The sequence below is a fragment of the Microplitis demolitor genome, chromosome 6 (genome assembly GCF_026212275.2).
Source record: "Microplitis demolitor isolate Queensland-Clemson2020A chromosome 6, iyMicDemo2.1a, whole genome shotgun sequence".
Lineage (NCBI taxonomy): Eukaryota > Metazoa > Arthropoda > Insecta > Hymenoptera > Braconidae > Microplitis > Microplitis demolitor.
The window spans coordinates 6,276,501-6,300,098 of record NC_068550.1 but is presented as its reverse complement, the minus strand read 5'-3'; the positions used below and the strand labels follow the sequence as shown (position 1 = coordinate 6,300,098).

The 23,598-nt window shown below is 28.8% G+C and overlaps 2 protein-coding genes across 5 annotated transcripts; one reads left to right on the top strand and one right to left on the bottom strand.

Annotated features, from left to right (window-relative positions):
• Positions 1-1,175: 1,175 nt before the first annotated feature.
• LOC103579837 (syntaxin-6) lies at positions 1,176-9,545 on the top strand. 3 transcript variants are annotated; one of them, XM_008561386.3, is made up of 7 exons: positions 1,176-1,660; positions 2,051-2,256; positions 2,822-2,916; positions 3,019-3,078; positions 3,897-4,129; positions 5,501-5,595; positions 7,732-7,894. In XM_008561386.3, exons 1-7 carry the CDS (start codon positions 1,626-1,628, stop codon positions 7,785-7,787), a joined length of 780 nt encoding a protein of 259 aa, XP_008559608.2. In that variant the 5' UTR covers positions 1,176-1,625; the 3' UTR covers positions 7,788-7,894. The 3 variants fall into 3 exon arrangements, with proteins under 3 accessions (XP_008559608.2, XP_008559606.2, XP_014300904.2); XM_014445418.2 differs by lacking the exon at positions 7,732-7,894 and adding an exon at positions 9,363-9,545 and having other exon boundaries at positions 1,179-1,660; XM_008561384.2 differs by lacking the exon at positions 7,732-7,894 and having other exon boundaries at positions 5,501-6,049.
• A 1,848-nt stretch (positions 9,546-11,393) lies between these two features.
• On the bottom strand, positions 11,394-23,151 carry LOC103579835 (laminin subunit gamma-1). Of its 2 annotated transcripts, none has more exons than XM_008561383.3 (9): positions 22,914-23,151; positions 22,204-22,605; positions 20,485-20,746; positions 19,898-20,199; positions 19,601-19,809; positions 18,527-18,630; positions 17,862-18,050; positions 16,310-16,535; positions 11,394-16,241 (listed from the first exon to the last, which is right to left on the bottom strand). In XM_008561383.3, the coding sequence occupies exons 2-9, from the start codon at positions 22,351-22,353 to the stop codon at positions 12,818-12,820; spliced, it is 4,866 nt and encodes a 1,621-aa protein (XP_008559605.1). In that variant the 5' UTR covers positions 22,354-22,605; positions 22,914-23,151; the 3' UTR covers positions 11,394-12,817. The 2 variants fall into 2 exon arrangements, with proteins under 2 accessions (XP_008559605.1, XP_053596288.1); XM_053740313.1 differs by lacking the exon at positions 22,914-23,151 and adding an exon at positions 22,818-22,888.
• Between the last annotated feature and the right edge of the window lie 447 nt (positions 23,152-23,598).

Below are 23,598 nucleotides of genomic sequence, written 5' to 3'. Positions count from 1 at the left end.
GATTTTATTAATTATACAACCGAAAAGTTCTTTGTTGCACTTACATCAGAAAATGGGAATTTAAAATGAGCAGTTCTCAGATATAAACTGAAATTTCCAAACGAGAAGCATTTAATTCGATAAATAATAAGTTTACGCATCGAATGAAATATTTTATTTAATGAATTAGATAATTATCTATAATTTGAAAATTACCTGGCCCACTCTCTTAAGAATTAAATTCTTTTGAAGCAATGGATCCAATGATATTTTTAATCAATAATGTTCCAAGTAGCACACTTGCCTTTGTGACATCTATATAAGAAATCACTTTTCAGGTTTTTTGACACATTGATCAGGCGCCAACATGCTGACAAAACAATCAAAAATTTATGTCACTGAAAAAATGTTTACTCAACGTAGGATCTAAAAAAAAAATACAACGTTTACCATCACTGTTTTAGATCATCCATTCCGTAGCACAGAGACAGCTTCAAAATGTCTTAAAAAGTACAAGACAAAGTTTATTTTGTCTCCAAGCCAAACAGTTTTTATTTTAATAAAACTTACAAATGTTTTGATTCTAAGAGTCATAGAAAATTTGCGATCTTTTTCCCGTCTTAAAAAAGTCATCTAAATTTGAAAATCCTTCACATGACTTATTTGATAATTCTACTATCTACTATCTGTACACAGAAAAAAAGAATTTCTTGGCGCAAGAAAAATTTTGCATTATAAATTGAAAAAAAAAAATTTTTTTTTTGGGCGGGAAAAACTTTTCTTGCAGCAAAACATTTTGTTTTGTTCCATGAAAAGTTTTCCTTGTCTCAAGAAAATTTTTGTTTTCAACTCATAATCAAAAAACTTTATTGGGGCGAGTGAAACTTTTTTGCACCTTTTTTTTGTGGAATTTACTTTTTACCGCCGTTTGTGTCAAGTCATTTAAGCAGCTATTTTTTTTGATGACATAAATTTCTAATTTTTTTAACAATATTTTGGTGCCTTATCGATAAGTAAAAAAAAAAAGCTTTAAAGCTGCAATATTGTAGATGTCACAGCCAAGTGTGCCACTCGAGATGGAATTAGTATAATTTTGAAATAAATGTAAAAATTTTGAAATTTCAACGGCGCTGTAGTCAAATGATATTGCAAATACATTCATATCTATTCTGTTTCTTACTTTCCATCACAATTTATCTCTCTTTTATTATTCGTTGGTCTTATGACGGAAGGATCAATAGATGTTTGTGTGCTTTCCAAAGTGAAGTGCTTTTGCGCAAACGTCAAAATCGAATAAAATAGCCGTCTGCAGTAGCGGACGTCGTACAGACGTCATAATAATACTTAAAGTTAATAAAAAAATTTTTTTTTTCGTTTGTATAAATGCAAAACATCAATTATTGTTCATTTAATTGTTTATATTTTTGTTAATTTATTTACACTGTACAAAATACAGAGTATCATTTTAATTCGGTAGCAATTATTACTTATAAATGCTAATGTAATTATTATTTTTATTATTATTAATTTTCACTTTGATAAAATCTGTTGAAATCTACCGATGATTGATAAATTACAAATAAGTGAGATCTCTGATAGAGACGTAAGACGGCGAACCAGGCCGCCCTTTTAAATTCCGGTGAGGAATGACGCTTGAAGACCCATTCTTTGTCGTCAAAGAGTAAGTGTTTTTATTTACAAGTTATCATTTTATTTCAAATTTTTTCACATCTCAAAAGAAACCTTATACTTATATAGATCATTCTGTTGGTTTTACAAAATTATATTATTTTTAAACAACTTTCTTTTTCAAGTATTTGTTGCAACTATTAATGAATTTTGTCTTTAATTGTTATAGACTTTATTTTTTTATTTATTCAAAAAAACGATTCAAAATGATTAGAAATGATTCAAAAAAAATTCAAAATAATTCAATTTTTTTACTCTATAGATATACATTTATGATTGAGTAAATCGTTTTGTTTAATCAGGGTTTTTAAAACTGTTATGATAAAAAAATCACATAGAAATCAATAATAATTACAACAGGAAATATTTTTGTTTATTGTAGCGAAGTATGTAGAGCATTAAATAAAACTCGCGGTTTGTATGGTCGTTGGACCGACTCTCAGTTGAATGTCACGGTCGTAACACCAAATGGAGTAGGACCTGGAGGACTTCCGGTCTCCAAAGAAGAATTGGAGTGGACCACCACAGAGTTAAGAAACGCTTTACGTTCTATTGAATGGGATCTTGAAGATTTGGAAGATACAATTGATATCCTTTCTAAAATAAATTTATATCAGGCTTTAAAAAAAATAATTAATTTTTTTTATTAATAATATTATCCTAGTAGCTTTTTTAAGGAAGTCTTACGTAAATCTGTATCTTCAATCTTCAGCAAGTCTGTACTGGACAAGTCTGAGATCAGATACTTCCGTAAGATACGTGAAGTAAATCTGTTAAGATGCATTAGCTCAGACTTGCTGCAGAATTGCTTAAGATACCTGGACATGGCCACCCTTACTTCGTTACTTCCTGAGCCGTTTATTCAGTATTAGTCTAGTAAATTCAGTGGCGCTCACTAAATATTCGATATAATTTAATCGAGTGATAATATTATTAATTTGTAGCACTTTAAATTTAAATGAGGACTACTGGGTCAGCTATAGGTACTGTGTGTTGAGCTTGAAGTGATTTGGAGAAAAAGAAACCCGATATCTTAAGCAATTCTGCAGCAACTCTGACCTAACATTGATAAGTAAATTACTTAAGACAATGCTACTAAGATAATCGATTAATTAATCAATTAATTAATTGCTCCTTAACAATTAACAATCACGTATTGTGGAAATGAATCCTAATAGATTTAAAATTGACAACAAAGAATTAAATTTCCGAAGGGCTTTCATTGATCACACACGAGACGAGGTCAAGGTAAATGTTGATAAATTTATTATTTATTCATTTCAAAACTAACATTCATTACTTTCCTGTATATTTTTATATAATTTCATATTTAATTATTAATTTATTTAGGTCATGAAAGATAAAATGAACCTCAGCCGTGGAAGAGATCGCGACAGAACTGCTAGACAGGTAATAATTAGTGAAATATTTTCAAGTATGCACTCATTACGCTACATGACAACAATATTTGTATTTATACAAACATCGACGTTAAAATTCGCGCCATCTACGACAATAGCTTTAACTTGACACTTGACAGCAAAAATGTTTACACTGAGATGTTTGTTTTTTTTATATTAAATATCCATGAATATATCATACGTTATTAAAATTAAATATCAAATAGTAAAGATAAATTTTTAATTAGGCTATCAGTGAATTTAAGAAATATATATAATCATATATTTTCTTTTGTGAAAATTAACATTATAATGGTTTATATTTACAACTACTATTTATTAATTTTTGGGTTATGAATTTATTTACATTATAGGGTAGAAGTTGCATTTTCGGCCACTTCTCTACTTTTGGACATTTAATTCTTTATTTTAAAATAATTACAAAATATAAAATAAAGTTTATATTTTACTAATGTGATAAAAGTATCTGTACAAATTTTAAAAATTAATTTTGTCACTGCGTATTTTAAAAATAATTTATGATACCGAAGTTAGTCGACGTCTAATAATTTTTGGATTTTTTTAGAAACGATAAATTATAAAAAAAAAAATAATTCAAAAAATTGCACCTATAGCTTTTTTAATTTTCTACATGTGCATATTTTAAGGTTTTTTTTTTGTAATTGATTTGTTGAAAAAAATAATAAAAAAACTTTTGATTGTCTACTAACTTCGGTATCGTAATTATTTTATTTAAATTCTTCAAGTGGCCAAGAATGCTACCTCTACTCGGTTGATATTTATAAATAACAATATTTTTTTTAATAGCCGTTGCTGGATAATAGTCCAACTCGTGCTCCAGTTAATCATGGAACTACAAAATATAGTAAATTAGAAAATGAACTTGATAGTCCTAGTCGACAATTTTTAGAAAATACTTTACAACAACAAGGCCAAATGATTAGACAACAAGATGATCAATTAGATATGATTGGTGAGAGTATTGGAACTTTGAAAACTGTATCAAGACAAATTAATTCTGAGCTAGATGAACAAGCTGTGTAAGTTTGTTATTATTGCAATTACATTGATTCATATTCATTTAATCACAGTTACAAGGATATACAAATATGACCTAGTAGTAATTTAATCTAGCTATTAAATCTCTGTACTAGTAGTTAAGAAAAAATTTTTTATAAGATGGTAAATTTAAATTTTATAATTTTCTTGTCTTTCAGTACTTGACAAAGTTGGAAAATAAACGAAACGTTGGTTAATAATCGAAATAAACATTAAATAATACCAATTGTTCCGTACTGAAAATTTATCAGTATTATTTTAAATGTTTATATTGTCAGCAACGTCCAGGTTGTGGCCTCATTGGGTGTCAATAGTCCTGGTCGTCGATTATTTTATTATTATTAATTTTCGTGATTTTAAATATTTTCGATTCGTATTTTAACTTCATATAATTATTATTTATAGTAACAGGTGAATTATTCGTAGGAAAATCGGCAGGAAACCCGAACTGCTGTTGAGTGCTCAGTGTTATGGGACAGGGTGAAACTGCTAATAAGCACTCGCCCCTAGATAGCGATAGGGTTATGGATAGGTCAGTTTAGGTGAAAATATTGGGCTGCCAATTGGCTCCAATCAGGTTAGATTGATTTAGAATCAATCTTAGATTTATTGTATAATTAATGGAGTGAAAAAAGGACAGACCGGTAGCTCGGATTCAGCAGAGAACCAGCCTCTACTAAATTCTCAGCCTAACTGATTTTCTTTTAACACTGCAGAATTAACTTTTAACACTGCTTCTTCCATAAAGTAATCAATGATGTGATTGAATCAACTAAAATATTAGCACAGGTGTGTCTTAATATACCAAACAAAACCTTAAGAGAAAACAGGCTGCTAATAGATACCAACCATGAATTAAAATTACTCGTTGAATTGACCCAAACATAGAATCTTTAAGCTAGTCAACCAAGTTTTTACAAAAGTCAGTATTTTTGATAGTTCATATAATAAATTAAAATTTAAATATGTATAATTTATAAAATGCAGGTAGCGTAAATAAATAAATAATAATTTTAACATTAATACAGTATTGCATCTTAGGTTCCTTATGGGAACATCGAGGCAGTCCAATTCTCATCTACGTAGACACTGATTTGTTTAAGGATGGACTGCGTCGACGTTTTAAAAAATCTTAATATTTCCGTTCAAACGGATCAGAAATTGAATTTAATAAAATAATAATTAAATAAATTATATTTATTTATTTAATTAATTTTATGGGAACGTAACACAGCCATATGCTTGTAACTGTGATTAAATGTACCGATTTATGATTATTACTTTTTTTTTACTGTGGTGAATATAAAAAATTGTTTTTTATTTTTGACATTTAATAAAAATTTTAATTACAGTATGCTAGATGATTTTGGTAATGAGATGGAAGTAACAGACTCTAAATTGGATGCTACAATGAAAAAAATGGCCAAGGTTCTTCACATGAGTAATGGTAACTATAGTAACTACATTCCTGCTCCTACAGCTGCTTCATGTCCTAATGTCTCAGTTTATCCTAATAAAACATCGCCTTTATCCACATTTTCCACTACAATAACGAATTGTTTTTTATGTTCAGCTGAGTAAAAATAAACTAGTCAATTTTTATTTTTAATTTCATTTAAATAAATTTATATTTTTAGTTTTTATTAATTTTTAATTCACAACTGATAGATTAATCGATTGAAATTATTTTTAACATTAACTCCAAATATAAGTACAATTATCAATGACTAATTGTTTGTCTGAATAATGTACTGACAGTCAAATTTTTTTATTTAATTGCATTAATAATATTTTTATTATTCGGGTTTATTTACACAGTACATGGACTTGATATCGTAGATTTTTAAAATTAATTAGCAGATTATTAAGATAAAGCCAATTAAAAATAAAAAGATTTTGTTTTCATGTCAGTTGTAATTAAACTGTTTTGCCAAAATACAAAACTCATTTTTTATCTATTACAATACTTTCGGTTTGACAAAAACATCAATAAAAATTTATCTAAATTAATTAAAATTAATTAATAAAAATTAATTAGTTTATTTTAAAGAATTGAACTAAAAATTAGTTTTTTAATTTTTAAATATCGCAATACTTCCTGTAAAATGATAACTAAAAACTCTTTATTTAATTTATAATTTGATAATCTTGAAATTTTATGAATTCATATTTTTAAAATTTTATTTATTATTAATTGAGTTATTTGTTATAAATTATTTTAATCGATTCGATTTTATAACACAAAAAAAAATATTAGTGATTATAAAACTTATAATTATAGAAGTAAGTTAAACAAAAATGTATTTATGACACTAGATTACACTTATCTCTTATCCTACAGCGCCAAAAATAAACAATAAAATATTGCCAAAGTGTTATGCAATAAGAATATACAGATTTGATTTTACAATTATTCATATATAATTTAAATATTAATATAAATTAAGGAGGGTCGGTAGTTATTTTTGTTCAAACATTTGTTTAAAACAAAAACTCTAAACGCCAAGTGGAGAACGAGTTTCGATGCATTATTCTATAATTTGACAATACACGTTTTTGTTATTAAAAAATGTTCAGTTGTTTTGAAAAAAAAAGACCCGATCCATCTTAATAAGAAATAGTAAAAATAAAATATTATAAATACTGTACTATTTGAGTGATTTGACTAGGGCGCAATTAAATTATCGATTTTATTAATTAAAATCGATTAGAACTATAGGAATTTATGAGTTCTATTATTTTTTTTAATTATTTGAAAAAAATACTAAACCATAGATTTTAAATGTCATATTATATTAATAAAAGTTATCAGTTTTAATTTAAAAATCAGATTATGACATACAAATAAAATTATTATTTTTAAAATAAATATTTACTAATAGTTAAAGAAATTCTGAGACAATACCCTCACTTTTTTAAAATATTCAATACTACCAAGTATCATAACTATTAAAATTATAACAATTAATTGAAAAAAAAGTCAAAGCATTAATTAAAAAATTACAATTTCAATAAAATTTTCATATCAATGTTATAATTCGAAATGTCAAATTTCGTAGACTAAAATTTATTTATCAAATTACGTTCAACTTCTAATTGATAACAACTGTAAGTCATTTTTTTCAAATTTTTATTTTGGCAAAATTGTAACTACAGAAAAAAATAATTTCTTGAGAAAGAATATTTTGCATTTTAAATAGAAACAAAAATTTTCTTAGGACCAGAAAATTTCTTTTTGTCACAATAAATTTTTTTCTCGCTCTAAGAAAATATTTTATTTCAATTCATAATGCAAATAATTTCTTCGGACAAGTAGAAATTTTTTTGCGCGAAAAAATCTTTGTTTTCTGTATATGTTGTCTTTTTTCAATTAATGCTTTAATTTTTCTTTTTAAATCAATTAATAAAATTTTAATATGATTACGGCAGTTTATAGTCATCGAATGTTAAAAAAAGTGAAGGATACTGTCTGAGAATCTCCTCAAGAGACATGAAAATCAGTATGAAATTCTTTTAATAAAATTTTCAAAAATATTTTTAGAAAGAAAATACAATTAATTAATAGAAAAATAATTGTTTTTAGATAATAATTTTAAAAGATCTCACTGTCCTCCAGCAAACAATAAGTTAAGAATATAGATGGGATTAAATGTTGAATATAAATAATAATATAGAGTGATTCGTATGAAAATTAAATGTCAATTGTGTGATAATATCAATGTATAATTAATATGATAATTAGTACTTGAAAAAAACTTAAAATACAATGTTTATTTATTTAATCACTACGTTTTTTGACGTAAAGTAGTAGCCTGGTAAAATTATTTAGTAGAAAAATTTTAGTTAATTTTGAGCAAAAAAAAAAATATCATTAGAAGATAGTTAAAGTAAAGACCAATTGTATGATTAATTATGTACAATTGAAACTTTTTAATTATTCAATTACGTTATAATTACATCGCATATTTTAGTTTAAGAAAACGTTTCAATTAAACGAAATCGTATACATACACGGAAAAATTATTCTTGTTTGAAATACTACGGTGTCATAGTTAAGCCGAACCATGTTGGCCTGACGGAAATTGAAATGAACACATGCAAAAGTTACTCTGATCGTAGTAAAATTTACAATGGTTACAGTAATTCGTGATATAATCATTGTCAATTTTACTGTAGTCATAGTAATTTTTCCATGTGTTTATTTCAATTTCCGTTAGGTGGCCAACATGGTCCGGCTTTACTATGATACCATAGAAATTTAAATGAGAATAAATTTTTGGTGTAAACATAACAGATTGTGGTCGATTTATTAACTTGTAATTTTACAGATATGAATAAGAAAAAATATATATTCATATGTGTATTAGGGCGGCTCAAAAAAATGTTTTCTTTTTTTATTTTTAGATGTAGAAAATTTTTGAGTTGAAATTATCGATAAAGTTTGGAACTATCAGGATATTTAGCCAGTAATTGAATTTTTAGTATGATGTTAGTAGAAATTGCACTTCATCTACATGCTATCGAGTAGTATATTTTACAATGTGCATGGGAAAAATTCAAATATTTACCACATGTCCTCACAGTATCATTCTTTTTGGGTAATTTTTACTAAAAATGTCTGCGTATTCTCTTCAAAAAGTTAGTTTATTGTAAAAAAAAGGTTGTTTTCAAGTTGAGGCGGTAATTTAAGAATTTGAAAATTTAAAAAATATTAACTTGAATGTTTCTTTTTTTCAAATTTCTTTTATTACTACGGCAAATGCTACTACATACAAAGTATCCCAAATCCTGTATAAAAATATATTTTAAAAATTCGCTCAAAAATATAAAAATTTGGACATTCTTGCGCGTCCTTTTAAAATTAATGTTTTAATATAAAATTATCCAGAAATCATCTACTTTCTATGAAGTAGCATTCACCGTAGCAAGAAAGAATTTAAAAAAAAAAAATAACATCATTTTTTTTATATTTCTAAAATTTTCAAAATTCTTGAGTGACTTCTTCAGCTTAAATTTTTCGGCTCGAACTTATCGACAATTTTTTTTTTTACTGTACACTAACTTTTAAAGGGTGAAAAAAAGGACCGAAAAAAAATTCAAAGTTTTTTTTGAGCCACCCTAATATATACATGCATAAGTATAATAAAATACTAATGAAATTAATGAGTATATTAAAGATAATACGTATGCGACATTACTTTCCGTTTGTTTTAGATCGGAGACAATGGGTAGCTATCGGAGTGTTGACTGCTATTTTGGTGTTACTTATTATTTTATTTATAATCAAGTGAATATTATTAAATCTGATCAAACAAAAAGAATAGAATTTCATTATAATAATTATTATCGGAAATTTAAGATAATCATTAATAAGTATATATTAAATAATACCTATATCTCAAACTTCCTTTAAAATTTGTTTTTAATTCATAACATTTTAAATAAATATTTATTATTAATTTATTTTATCCTTTTTCACTTAAATCTTTATCTTTAGCTGACATTGATACTTTGCATCTGTTAGTTTTCATCACTTTTAAATGTTTTATAGAGTATGTGTGTAATGTAGCTAATAACTGTAAATTATTAATTTTTTTATTATCTTTTTAATTCGTTCATTTGTAATTAAAAATTTTTCATATATCTGCCACATCCACACTCACTTAAAATTTTGCTTTTAATTTTAATTCTATTTCAATCAATTGCTACCTAAATTTTAGTTTCATCTTAAAAATATAAAAATTTAGAAAAAAATAAAATAAAAAATAAAAATAGGAGTTTTAGTCAATAAGTGAAAAACACAAAATATTTTTCATAACTTATATTACACGAGATTTTTATAAAAATCAAAAAAATTAAATATTAATTTAAATAAAATTTTAAAAATGCATGCGAAAATCTTAATATTCTTTAGGTGCATAAAATTATTTTTTAAAACTAATATATGATTTATTTACAAAAAAAATTAATTTATCGGATGTCTAGTACTATGAGTTTTTGTTTAAAAATAAATTTAGCAATTTAAAAACTGTAGGAAAAGGCAAAGAAAGATAATTTACTGTGGAAAAATTAAATATAAACATACGATTAGTTTTGAATACCTCAAGCGAGAACGATCGAAATCATTTTTTCGACTAATTCATTAGCGTTAAATCATCTCTACACGTTTTTGTTTACATTAAAGTGGGTTAAATTGTATACTAGCACAAAGATAATTTATTAAGGAATAATTTCGTCTCGGTATTAAGTCGATTCATTATTCTATTGATTTAAAATGAATTATTTTAATTCAAAATCCAGTGCTGTCAGTTGTTACGTATGAATCTTCGGAAACACGGTAACTTTCGAAAAATATAAATTGGTCTAATTTTTTTTTTATTAGCTTCGTATCTATTGTCACAACGACCCTTTTGAAAATTACTATTTAAATCTTTTTTGTTTGATTGTAAATAAAAAACTTAAAACCGGTAATCTATGAAAAATTTAGCTACCATTTATCATTTTTTTTCTTTACCAATTACTGGCAGCAGTACTAGTGTGACAGTAGAATTGAAAAATATAAAGCGGCATCTATGAAAAAAGCGGGATATTTAAAAACAATTTTAAATAATAAAAATTAAACTGAAAAAAAAAAAAAAACAACAGTAACTGGCAACAGTAAGTTGACAGTTACGGCTGTATTCTGAAGCCAACTTAAATGCAAATGATGGAGAGCAAACAGTTGTAGTTAAGTTGACAGTAAATTGTCTGTAATTTGAATTCAACTTGACTCTTCAAATTTCATTGTCAGATAATGACATTAAGTTGATTAGAAGTTTTACTTCAAATTGACGGCAAGTTTTTTTGTCAAATTATATTCAGATGACGGCAGTTGAATTGCATCAACTTACATACAAACATTATCCAGCCAATTTCAACCATAGCCAAAAGGAAAAAAAAACTGAAAGAAAAAACTAAAAAAAAATAAAGTTAATAAACTAAAACTTAAATAATAATTAATAGTGTAAAAAATGATTCAAATAACAATATAATCAAATATGAAAAAAATAATATATTAATAAATATCATGAGCAATTGAGGTGTGCACTTTTGGATTTTCCAACATTTTTTTATGAAAAGTAATTACGGCAAAGTTTCATAAAATAGCATGCTAGTATTACTAGCAATACAATTAATTATATACTTTTTTTTATATTATAGATTTTTTATTTGTTCATTACACATACATCCATAACTTTTTTTTTTAAATAATTATTTATATAAAATGAATTCTAATATTCTATCTCATAAAAAACGTTATAAAGTATAGCACGGTGTATTATTTAAGAGCATGATAAAATGAAAAAAAAAACTGATGATAAAATTTATGTTATGTCTACACAAAGCATAATGATAATTGACATTAAGTATATCTATATAATATTTATAAAGTAAATTAATTATTTTTATACTTTTTATTGCGAGAAAAAAAATACGTTTTCGAATCAGATTATAAGTAATGTTCGGCTTCCGTTATTATAAAAGTCTTTGGCATCGCGTTTATAGCAAACTTCTGAATCATATTACACAAAGAATATATTTCACTGGATTTATTCATTTTTTTGCTCTATAGATTAATTTTTTATTCTTCTTTTTATTTAGTCAATTCGCACCACTTATTATAAAAATATCTTGTAAAAAAGAAATATTATATTGAGCTCGATATTGTATCGATTGTCTGTCATCTTTTTTTTTGTTAAGATCAAGGTAGTCACAATATTTTATAAAATTAAGCAACTCACAGTTGGAACATTTAATGATGATGAGTAACTCTGACTAATGGCGATAAGGAATACAGCGATATTAACTCTTACTTAAGTATAACTTTTCAAAGAAGCTGTCCTAGTAGCATTGTCCTCAGTAAGTTATTTGACGAATGTCTTTCAGCAAGTTTCTTACGGTAGATTTAAACAAAACTTGGAGAAGACGTTTTTTATAAGTATACTTGCCAAAGATTTCATCAAGTCTTGCTTAAGATTCTTCTTAGAGACTTACGGAAATCTGTAGAAACAGTCTGCAGCAATTCTCAACCAATATGTCTACTATATATCAATGTTAGGTCAGAGTTGCTGCAAAATTGCTTAAGATATTGGGTTTCTTTTTCTTCGAATCATTCCAAGCTCAACACACAGTACCTCTAGCTGACCCAGTGGTCCTCATTTAAATTTAAAGTGCTACAAATTAATAATATTATCACTCGATAAAATTATATCGAATATTTAGTGAGCGCCACTGAATTTACTAGACTAATGCTGAATAGACAGCTCACGAAGTAACGAAGTAAGGGTGGCCATGTTCAGGTATCTTAAGCAATTCTGCAGCAAGTCTGAGCTAATGCATCTTAACAAACTTACTTAACGTATCTTACGGAAGTATCTTGCCTCAGACTTGTCCAAGACTGATGATGCAGACTTGCTAAAGACTGAAGATACAGATTTACGTAATACTTCCTTAAGAATGTTACTAGGGTTCCTGCTGTCACAATATTGCCATATAGATGTGGATCTTATAGATAAACTGTATCATTATATGAGATTCTGTGATGTTTTTGCCGTAAGAGCTCCGTGAATACAACTTTTAAGTAACTCATGGCACAAAACAAAAAAAAAGTAGGAAAGTACTTAATTAAATTATGGCTCAAGACGAACACGTTTATAACAATTAGTTGGTAAAGCTTTCCGAATATCATCAATATTCTCAACTTCAATGCGTAAACGATTGACCTCATCTTCATAATTTTTAACCCACTGCGTTTGTAAATTTTTCGAATCAGTCAACGCACGAATTCTCTCATCTAAATTAGTAGCTTTTATTTCTTTTTCAGCGGCGATTAAACGTTCCTCAAGACGGTCTAAATCAGCATCATCAATTTCCGGGAGATCTTGTAACTCACTAATTATCTCTGATACTTCTGTCAGAGCTTTGTCAACTTTTTGACTCGCAAGAACAACTCGGTTTCTTGCTTGTCCCACTTGATGATTGACCTCATTAGTTAAGTTAACGTCATCACCAACCCGTATTTCATACTTTTTAGCAATCGAATCAGTTATTTCCACCCGGGTATGAAGTTTATCAGCTTCATTACTCAAACGCCAAGCTTCCGATTTAGTTCTATTAGCTTCCGTTCTTATTCCCTGAGCATTTTCTCCAGCATCATCAGCATTCCTCTGAGCTTCTGCCGTAATATTCCAGGCGCCTGCCGCGTTATTTTCAGCGCCATTTAAAATAATTTGTGTTTCATCAGCTTTCTCAATGGCTTCCTCAACCATAATCCGAATTTCATTAATATTTTTCAAAGCTTCCTGAGCTTTAATTCTCTCCCTCTGTACTTCGGCATCGAACTCACCGAGTTTCTTAAGAGTTTCTTGTGCTTCAATCAATGTTGCATTGCCTCTTTTCAATGCATCCTTAGCTTTTTCATTGGCTTTATCAACGTCCGACAACAATTCCGCAGTAGCTGCTTGTTGGTCTTGCGCTTTCTCCAACAATATCTCACTTTTTCTTATTTTCTCAATCAAATCACTCATTATTTCATCATTTTCTTCCAACAATAATTGCGCACGTTCTTTAATACTCAATCCCTCGTTATTAACATTGTCTACTTGGCTCTGTAGTTTTTCTATATCTACAGAAGGAACAGTGAGATCAAGAATCAATAAATGAAGCGCTTCCTCTTCAACGGCAATTGACTTGGCGATAGCAGTCGAAGTTAAATTTTTAACTTCACTAAAGCGATCTGTCAGTAATTCCAATTTATTTTCCAGTTCTCGAATCTCTTCACTGATATTCGAATATTTAGTTATAGTTTTCTTAGCTAAATTATAAGCTTCCAATGACGTATTTTTAGCTTGCTCTGCTAATACATGAATTTTTTTAGCTTCTTTGATATTCAAATCAGCAAGAACTCGAGCTTCCTGTGCTATTTCAGTCATTTGTTTATTTTGCTGACCAACTTGTTCTGCACGTTTTTTAGCATCAGCTAACGCTGTAGCTCCATCAGTTGCTAAATAATCTTCAGCTTCTGTTAATTGCTCATGAATTTTATCCAGTACACTTTCAGCTTCTTCAATACTCGTAAGTCCTTCATTAATTGTTCGTCTTGCATCTTGAGATGTGACATCAACACTCTGTGAAATCTTTTCAATTTGGTTTAATTGATCCCGTAAGTCATCAAGCTGTTCCACTAACGTTTTATTCTCACTACCAGATCCAGCTTTAGCTGTTTGCAAAAGTTGTTTGACTCGATTTTCAACATTAGTTAATTCTTTTTCAAAATCTAAGTCTTTGATAACAGTTGGACTGCTGTTTATTTTTTTCAAAGTATTTTCCAGATCAGCAAGACGTCGCCGATGCAAATTGACAGCATCTTGAACAAGATTGTAACATGGCGGGCAATCAATGCATCCGTACTGTCTGTTATATTTATTTTCTTTACAACGATCGCAACGTCTTCCTTCAACGTTTGTTAAACATGGACACTGTCCATAAGCATCGCATTGTAGATCTTGAGATCCAATATGATCACAATCACAGAGCTTGCATCCTTCTCGACCGAATCCATATTGATATGGCTGACAAGCATCGCAGCGTTTTCCAGTTACACCGGGTCTGCATTGACACTGTCCAGTAAGAGCATCACATGTTCGATTATAAGATCCCTCGGAATCACAATTACACGCAGTGCAGCCTTCACCACTTAAAATATCATAGTATCCATCCTCACATTTGTCACAATTTTTTCCCGTAACGTGGGGTTTACACGAACAGTATCCGGTCAGCTGATTACAGGGTTCAATCCCTCCGACGTCTGTCTCTAGTGTTCCTGGTGGGTAGCATTGACACAGCTTACAACTGTCTTCCTTTCTATCAGACAATGCATCGCCCCAGTATCCAGCAAGACAATCTTCGCAATGAAAACCAGCAGTATTATTTACACACTTCAAACATTCTCCAGTTTCTTGATTACAATTTCGTACAGCATTCAAATCAATATTGTTATTACACTCGCAAGGACGACATGCTAATCCTTTGTCGGGATTTCCGAAGTATCCATCAGAACACGTCTCACATCTGGGACCAGTGCGACCTATGGGACATTCTGAGCAAATAGGGTCAGGATTATTACCCAGAAGAATACATGGTCCATTATCAGGACATGGACATGCTTGACAATCATCTGGAGTTCCTTTTAATGGATAACCATAGAATCCTCGTGCACATAATTCGCAATTATTACCAGCAGTATTGTGTTGACATATACATTGACCCGTCTCTGCTTCACAAATATCGGCATGCCCGTTACAGTTACAAGAAACACAGTGAGCAAATGGACCACCACTGGGCGGATCATGATGAAATCCAGGAGCACAAGATTCACAAAACTGTCCTACGTAACCGTGAGGACACTGGCAATGTTCTACCCAGTCAGCAGGTTCACCTGCTGCGCCACGCTGTGCTGTCTCTAGACCAACGTCATCTAGAAATCCACGGCCTTGATGAGTATAAGTTCCACGGATTTTAATCGACGTAAGATTTGATAAAATGGACATGAAAGCACGAGCTGAAAGACGGGGTTGCCAGCCGTAATTAGCGTGCTCGTGAAGTTTGAATTTATAAACTTGAGGTGTTACCGTAGGCAAGCGATTATTTTGACCAAATATGGGCTGAGTTATCTGTTCACCGTTGCCTCCTTCTAGTATAATATCACGAGCCGTTGGAGTCGGATCTGTCTCGCCGATTCTCAAATTAAAATATAAGTATTGATTGTAAGACGCGCGTTGGTCTCCTAAAAATCTATCGGGTGCGACAAAATAAACGTTGTCACGATCTGGAGCTGTTACAGATACTGTCTGTGTTACGGCATCGTAATGTAGAGGAAGATTATTGCCGGCAACACTTGCCAGCCAACGTTCATTACCTCGTACGAACATACTCTCAATCACGACTTTCGAATAACCATTTGCTGGCCGACAAATTGATGAATGTCCGTAACAAAAACAAGGAGTGCAGCCAAATTCGTTTTCTAAAGCCAAGTTGAAGAATCCTGGACGACATCTGACATTAAGTAAATAGTTAATAGATTGTATATTTAATTATATTGTCTATGTTTGTGAAATACTTACTCTCTACAGCGTTTACCCTCGACATTTTCTTTACAAGAACATGCACCGGTGACGGAATCACAACTTGGTTCGTTGCCCAATGATCCTTTTTCACTGCAGTCACAAGAAGTACATCCGATTGAATCGAAATTGTAATTGTTTGGAGCACAACGATCACATTTGTCACCGGTTATTCCTGGTTTACATTGACATTTACCTTCACTGTTACACTGGAGGCTCCTAGACCCTATTTCACGTTATTTTAAAATATAGTAATTGTTGTTATTATTTTTTACTGTTAATAGTTTCAAATTATATATGTTTGGTGGAACATGTATATTTGTTTTGATCGGTACTTGTTAGAGTGTAATTAAAGGCACAGCTGATCTATGTCGAATAAAATTAATTTATTTGTAACATTTTGCTGGTTCCATGTATCAGCATCTTTATTAAATTCTACAATATATAATATAAAGTAAATTTAAAGATTTTGATGATAATTTTTTACGTAATTAATATTTTGACATTGCATCAAAGCATTCAATTAGTTACAATAAGCTAACAGTCACAGACATTCTACTTACTAGCTTTCAAATTAAAAGAAAAGAATTTTTATAATTTTTTAAAAATAAAGTTATAGTTTTTTTTTTTTTTTTTTTTAAATGAATACTATTGTAAGTAGAATATCTCGTAGTAGCATTTTTAAGGAAGTCTTACGTAAATCTGTTTTTTCAGTCTTCAGCAAGTCTGCATCATCAGTCTTGGGCAAGTCTGAGGTAAGATACTTCCGTAAGATACGATAAGTAAATCTGTTAAGAAGCATTAGCTCAGATTTGCTGCAGAATTGCTTAAGATACTTGGACATGACCATCCTTATTTCGTTATTTCGTGAGCTGTCTATTCAGCATTAGTCTAGTAAATTCAGTAGCGCTCGCTAAATATTCGATATAATTTTATCAAGTGATAATATTATTAATTTTTAGTACTTTAAATTTAAATGAGGACCACTGGGTCAGCTAGAGGTACTGTGTGTTGAGCTTCGAGTGATTCGAAGAAAAAGAAACCCAATATCTTAAGCAATTCTGCAGCAACTCTGACCTAACATTGATAGATAGTAGACATATTGGTTAAGAATTGCTGCAGACTGTTTCTACAGATTTCCGTAAGTTTTTAAGAAGAATCTTAAGCAAGACTTGATGAAATCTTTGGCAAATATACTTATGAAATACGTCTTCTCCAAGTTTTGTTTAAATCTACCGTAAGAAACTTGCTGAAAGACATTCATCAAGTAACTTGCTTAAGACATCACCACTTGGGTCTATAACTGTCAACTTATTATAACTAACTGAATGTTTCAATGCAATGTTAAAACATTAATTAAGTAAAAAATTATCATTAAATCTTAAAAAATTTCTTTATAATATATATTGTAGAATCTCGTCTGAAGATGTTGGTACTTGGAACCAGTGAAATATTACCTACAAATAAATTTTATTCGATACGAATCGGACGTTTCTTCAATTCGTGTTCTACTAAAATAATATAAATATTTTAATATAGATTAATTTATTACCTATATCATTACAATTACAAGCAATGCAATAACCATCTTCAGCACGTTGATAATAATTGTCTTTACATTTTTCACAGTTAGGACCAGCACGATTAGCTTTGCACTCAATGCAATGTCCACCATGACCTGTCTGTGCATAAAGATCCTTGTCAAAGTAACACTTGTCCGAATATCCATTACAATTACAAGCTGAAAAAATTTAAAATTTTATTACTTTGATTCAATTTTTTTATAAACAATAATTATCATTTTTTCAACAAGTAATAAAGTATCGCTGCAGATTTTTTATCAACACAAAACTCACGAGTAGGTTTAAAATAACGCGCTGACATTCGACTCCAGTAAGCCAAAGTAGGATTTATCAGAGCACAATTAAGTGAAGCAATTATCAAAAATGAATACCACATTTTTACATAAAATATTTTAAAATCACAGGTTGATTACTTTAAGAAAATTACTAGTAAACTGAGAATTGTATTCTCACAGCAATCGATTCCTTTCGTTTAGAATCATCGTTGCAGACATATATGGAGAAGCTGGTGCTCAATGCACTTTATAAGGAGCGTCGTAAAAAGTGCCCTGACAATGTTGGACACACACTCATGCTTTTTTTTTTTAAACTCATCCTCTGAACAAAGTGACCATCACATAAGTTTTTAACTTACCTTTACATTCGTGAGCGTCACTCAGTGTTGCACGACCCCAAGGAGCGTCGTTATAAAACGGCAGACATTCGTTACAGTCTGGACCTGCTGTATTGTGTTCGCATCTATTGTGATAATAATTTTTTTTTAATAGTTAGTAGTACACTGAGAAAAAAATAACTTTTGTAAAAACAATATTTTCTCGAGTAAAAAATCGATATAATTTCATTTTTTATCCAGGTTTAAAATATTACTGCTGGTATATTTATATAATTAATGCATAGATATACTAGTAATAGTAATTTAAACCCGGATCAAAATAAATCCGGTTTAAAAAACTGGCCCTAAAATCAAAATTTATTTACTATTGCAAAAAAAAATCATGATGTTTTGAAATAAGCTTGAATTTCTTCGATTAAAGGCATTCTTAGACGGTGACCGCACCTTTTAAAATTTTCAGTGACCTTGAACTGTCATAAGAGTATTCAAATTCTATTAATTAATTTCAAAAAAATTAAAGCATTAATTGAAAAGAAGACAACGCAGTTACAATTTTACCAAGATATAGATTTTAAAAAAATTACTCACAGTTGCTATCAATTAGGAGTAAAAAAAAATTTGTTAAATAAATTTTAGTCTCCAAAATTTGAAAATTCGAATTATTAAATTTTCTTGAAAATTCAACTGAATTATTTACCAAATTTCGTTTGACTCCTAATTGATTATAACTGTGAGTAATTTTTTTAAAAATCTATGTCGGCGAAATTGCAAGTGCGTTGCCTTTTTATCAATTAATGCTTCAACTTTTTTTTAATTAATTATCAAAATTTGAATACCGTCATTACAATTAAAAGTCACTGAATATTTATAAAAAGTGTGGGGGGGGAGCAGTTTCTGAGAATGAACTTAAGAAAGTATTTTGAATAAAATCATCAAATTGCAGGAAAAATATATTAGATCTAAAATTTTTAATAGCATAATTTCTTGTGCTGACACTAGACAATGATTTGAAAATATTTTTTTTTCTCAGTGTAATTAATAAATAATGTTTAAAATTTATTTAATTATTAAAAGGAATAATATATTACTATTTACCGGCAAATTCTGCGAGTCATTGTTCCATCAGCACTAGTCGAATTAATACATTCTCCGGCATGACCATTGCAAGCACAACGAGCGCCTACGGCAATATCAGTTATTGCATAATAATAAGATCGAAGTACTTGATCATCACCGAATACTTCATCTCCAAAAGTATTTAAACGATCAAGTGTTATCCTAAGATCTGTTGCTTGTACCCATTCCTAAAAGAGGAAAAAAAATATTAATTTATTTTATTATATCTCATTATTGAAAAAAAAAAAAAAAAAAAAAAACATTATTAATCCGTACTTGAAGAGCTGCATTAGTATCAAACTGATAAGCTGATGGTCTTCCTTCTAAAGTTGAAAACGCAACAGTTCCTTTAGTTAAAGGAGAAATATCTGAGTACTCTGAATTACAAAGAACCCGAGTATCTTCTCCTCGAATAGTTTCTTTTGCATCAGGAAGTCCGTAAGTATCTCTACAAGTTGCTGAATAAAATTGATATGGTTCCCAATCTGATTTATCATTTTTTCTTCTGTAGATTCCCCAACTTTCAGGTCTTGGTGACTCGAATAATACACGTACGTATATGATGTCAAAGGTTTTGCCTAAAAAATTATGGGAGGGTTTAAAAAATCTATTCTACGCCAATGTAATACTAAAACTTAGTTTACTCAAGATTGTTTTTTAAAGAGAAAAAAAAAAACATATGGTCGGCAGATGGAAGAAATCGACCTTTGAGATTAAGGGTCTGTGAGTATGACCTTTTTTCTTATCTGAGATAAACTTTTATATATAGAAACCCTATTCATTTAGCTTCAATAAGTAATTTATTTACTTATTAACTACTTTTATTTTTAAAGACAAATAAAATAATAAAAATAAAAACATACCAAGTTTTAAAGTTAAATTAACTTGATTAGGGTATTCAATCCCTTCATACATAGTTTCTGATTGCCACCAAGTTGCATTATCGTTGTTATCATGATCGGTTAGATAAGCCGCTGGATGATCACCCCATCGACAAAGTTCACACGATTTTTTATGTACTCCCGTTTGCTTACAAAACTCCGTAGGTCTACCGTCTTGACCACACGTGTTTGTTGCCTCCATTAAAATATTAAAAGCCGCATTTTCGAAAGGCGGAATACATCGCTGTAATTAATTTCATTATATTTTAATTGAAAGAAAAAAAAACAATTATAAGCTACTACACAAAAGAAATGATTTCTTGGCGCAAAAAAATTTTTATTACTCTAAGAAAATTTTTATTTTCAATTTATAATAAAAAAAAATTTATTGGAACGGATAAAAATTTTTTGCGCAAAGAAATCCTTTTTTAACGTATATAAAATATTTATTTATTCTTCACTGTATTCAAAAATAAAATTATTATTTTCTTTTTAAATAACAAAAATTTATCAGTTATGTATTAATTGATAAAAATTAAGTTATCGTTTTAGTTTATGAGAAATTTTTATATATTTGTAAGAGGAAACTGCAGAATTTAAACTTTTATTACTCATGACTTATGAAAGCTTATGAATGTACGGTATTATCAATTTTATATCATTTACTTCCGCTTATCTTTAAGAGAGTTTAAGCAATTCAAGAAGCAAACGATAACCCCTCGTTTACCATACATCCAATGATTTAATAAAAAAAATATAACATAATTTAATGATAAGTACCAAAAATGTTACACCAAGATTGCAAGTATCTAGGTAATGCAACATTATTTAATATATAAAGATTTATTTTTATATAATAATTTAAATAATTAATAGAGTAAAAGTTCAACGGGGTCACTGCCCAATTCAAAAGTTCCCATAGAATTCACTCAAACGGATCAAAAATCCCATAGAAAACAGAACAAACCTATTGGTTTCTATGCGATTTATGACCCATTTTAATGGATCTTATGGGAACTTTTAGATAGAGTGTTCCATTTTTGGATATTTAATACTTTATTTTAATTAATGGGAAAGTATTAAATAAAATTTCTATTTTACCAGTGGAAGAAGTATTTTTGTACAAATTTTGAATATTACCCGTGTAAAAAAGGTTGTTGAAAAAGGGTTGGCTGTTTTAAAATTTAAAACGTAACACAATGACAAACTTTTTTTAAACAATTTTCAAATTTCAGAAAATAAAAGAAAAAAAAATTGGACTTAATATTGTAAATTAACGTTTTTAGACTCTTGTAAATTTTTTTTGTCTCTCTATTAAAAGTGCTAGGTTTCATAATTTTTTTCAGTGTTCAGAAAAAGCTGATTTTGAACCATTTCTAAACGATTTTTTTTATATTATTTAATTTTTCTTTTGAATTTTCTTTGCGTCTTTTACAAATTATTTTATTTAAATTTTCAAATGATCCAAAGTTACTCAACGTTTAACAACTTTTTAATTTTTTTTTAAACGATAAATTATTTTAAAAAATTGCACCTACAAGTTTTTAAATTTTCTACATGTGCATATCTTGAATTTTCTTTTTTTTTTAATTGATTTATTGAAAAGTAAATTCAAAAATTGTTAATTGTCTATTAATTTGAAAATCATATTTTTCAGTGTCCAAAAACGATACCTCTACCCTACTAATTTATATAATTTACCTGAGCTTTTCCAAAGTCATCGTAACACTTTATTTCATCGTGATTTAATGGAGTTCGATGATAAAAATCTTCAGCAGGAGCAGGATCACCAACAATTCCACCAAATATGCAGATAATTATAAAAAAAAATCGTAACGAAGGAAACTTCATTCTTCCACGAATAAATATAAATTATTTCATTTAAATATAAAATAGTATTATTTAAATAATTTTAAATATTTAAAATTTTATTAATTCACTCAGTAACGGATGTAATGTTTCACTGATTCTAAACTGATGAACTTGTGCTCCCACGCTTTTGCTTTTCTTCCCTATGCTTTCATTCCAAGTAATAGATAGTATTTTTATCATTTACAATCCATTAAAATGATTTTTTACTTATCTCAAAACTTTTAAATATGTCTAAAAAAATAAAATAAAATAATTTTTTTTTTATTTTCAGGATTTAAAAATCAGAAAATATTTTTTTGTGCATAATAAAAAAAAATAAATAGTGCATTATTTAATTCAGTGTTTAACTTTATAAATATATGTATAATATATATATATATATATATATAAAAGCAATGAACAGAATTTTAACGGTAGTTTACTCCCCCGCAATAAGGACTTACGTCCAAAGAATGTTTATATTTTTAAAAATGAGTAAGTGATAATTATTTGTTTATTCAGTATATATTTAAAAATTTTCATTGGTTAAAAATGCTCACATGTAGGAGAAATTTAATAGATTAAAAGGAAACTCCTGAAATCTATATAACTTCTGAATGTGTTCTACAAATGACCAAGTACATGATATGTAACTTTAAATATAACTTTATTGTCAACTAAGCACAAGTACTTTTGTATGTATGTATGTATAAACTATTTGAGAACTTGATCTTGCTTCTAGCTAGCAGAAACTGAAGGCGTAGCTGAGGGATTGTGAGCACGAACCTAAAGAATTAACTTAAAGCGAGAGCACTGTGAGCACTTCATCTCATCTCACTTTCTCTTATCTCCCTCTTACTCGTACGCTTATTTTATTTCTCTGTGTTTAGAGAGGCTTCAGTTCATAATTCTACTATACAACTCTACATACTCGGTCCATACCGTACAGATTTTTCCCAGCCCTTTACAGTAAGCAAGTTACTGTACCACCAGTACAGTACAGTAATTTCTCCGTAGTCGTTTTTGATTTATTTTTATTTTTACACAGAAAAAAAGTTTTCTTGGCTCAAGAAAAATTTTGACTCGTCCCAAGAAAATTTTCTTGGGACGAGTCAAAATTTTTTGCGCCAAGAAATTATATTTTTCTGTGTACGTGCTTTAGAAAACTATAAAACGTTTCTATATAGAGAAAAAAAAAAAATTCGACTGAAAGTAATTATTCTTGATTCAAAAAAATTTCTTTCA

Excerpts from the sequence above, each read along its gene's own strand:
- LOC103579837 (XM_008561384.2), top strand. The coding sequence starts at position 1,626 with ATGACGCTTGAAGACCCATTCTTTGTCGTCAAAGA. Across the intron at positions 1,661-2,050 it reads CCATTCTTTGTCGTCAAAGA|CGAAGTATGTAGAGCATTAA; the intron begins GTAAGTGTTTTT and ends TGTTTATTGTAG. Across the intron at positions 2,257-2,821 it reads AGATTTGGAAGATACAATTG|GTATTGTGGAAATGAATCCT; the intron begins ATATCCTTTCTA and ends ATTAACAATCAC.
- LOC103579835 (XM_008561383.3), bottom strand. The coding sequence starts at position 22,353 with ATGAAGTTTCCTTCGTTACGATTTTTTTTTATAATTATCTGCATATTT. Across the intron at positions 20,200-20,484 it reads TAATTTAACTTTAAAACTTG|GCAAAACCTTTGACATCATA; the intron begins GTATGTTTTTAT and ends ATAATTTTTTAG. Across the intron at positions 19,810-19,897 it reads ATACTAATGCAGCTCTTCAA|GAATGGGTACAAGCAACAGA; the intron begins GTACGGATTAAT and ends TTCCTCTTTTAG.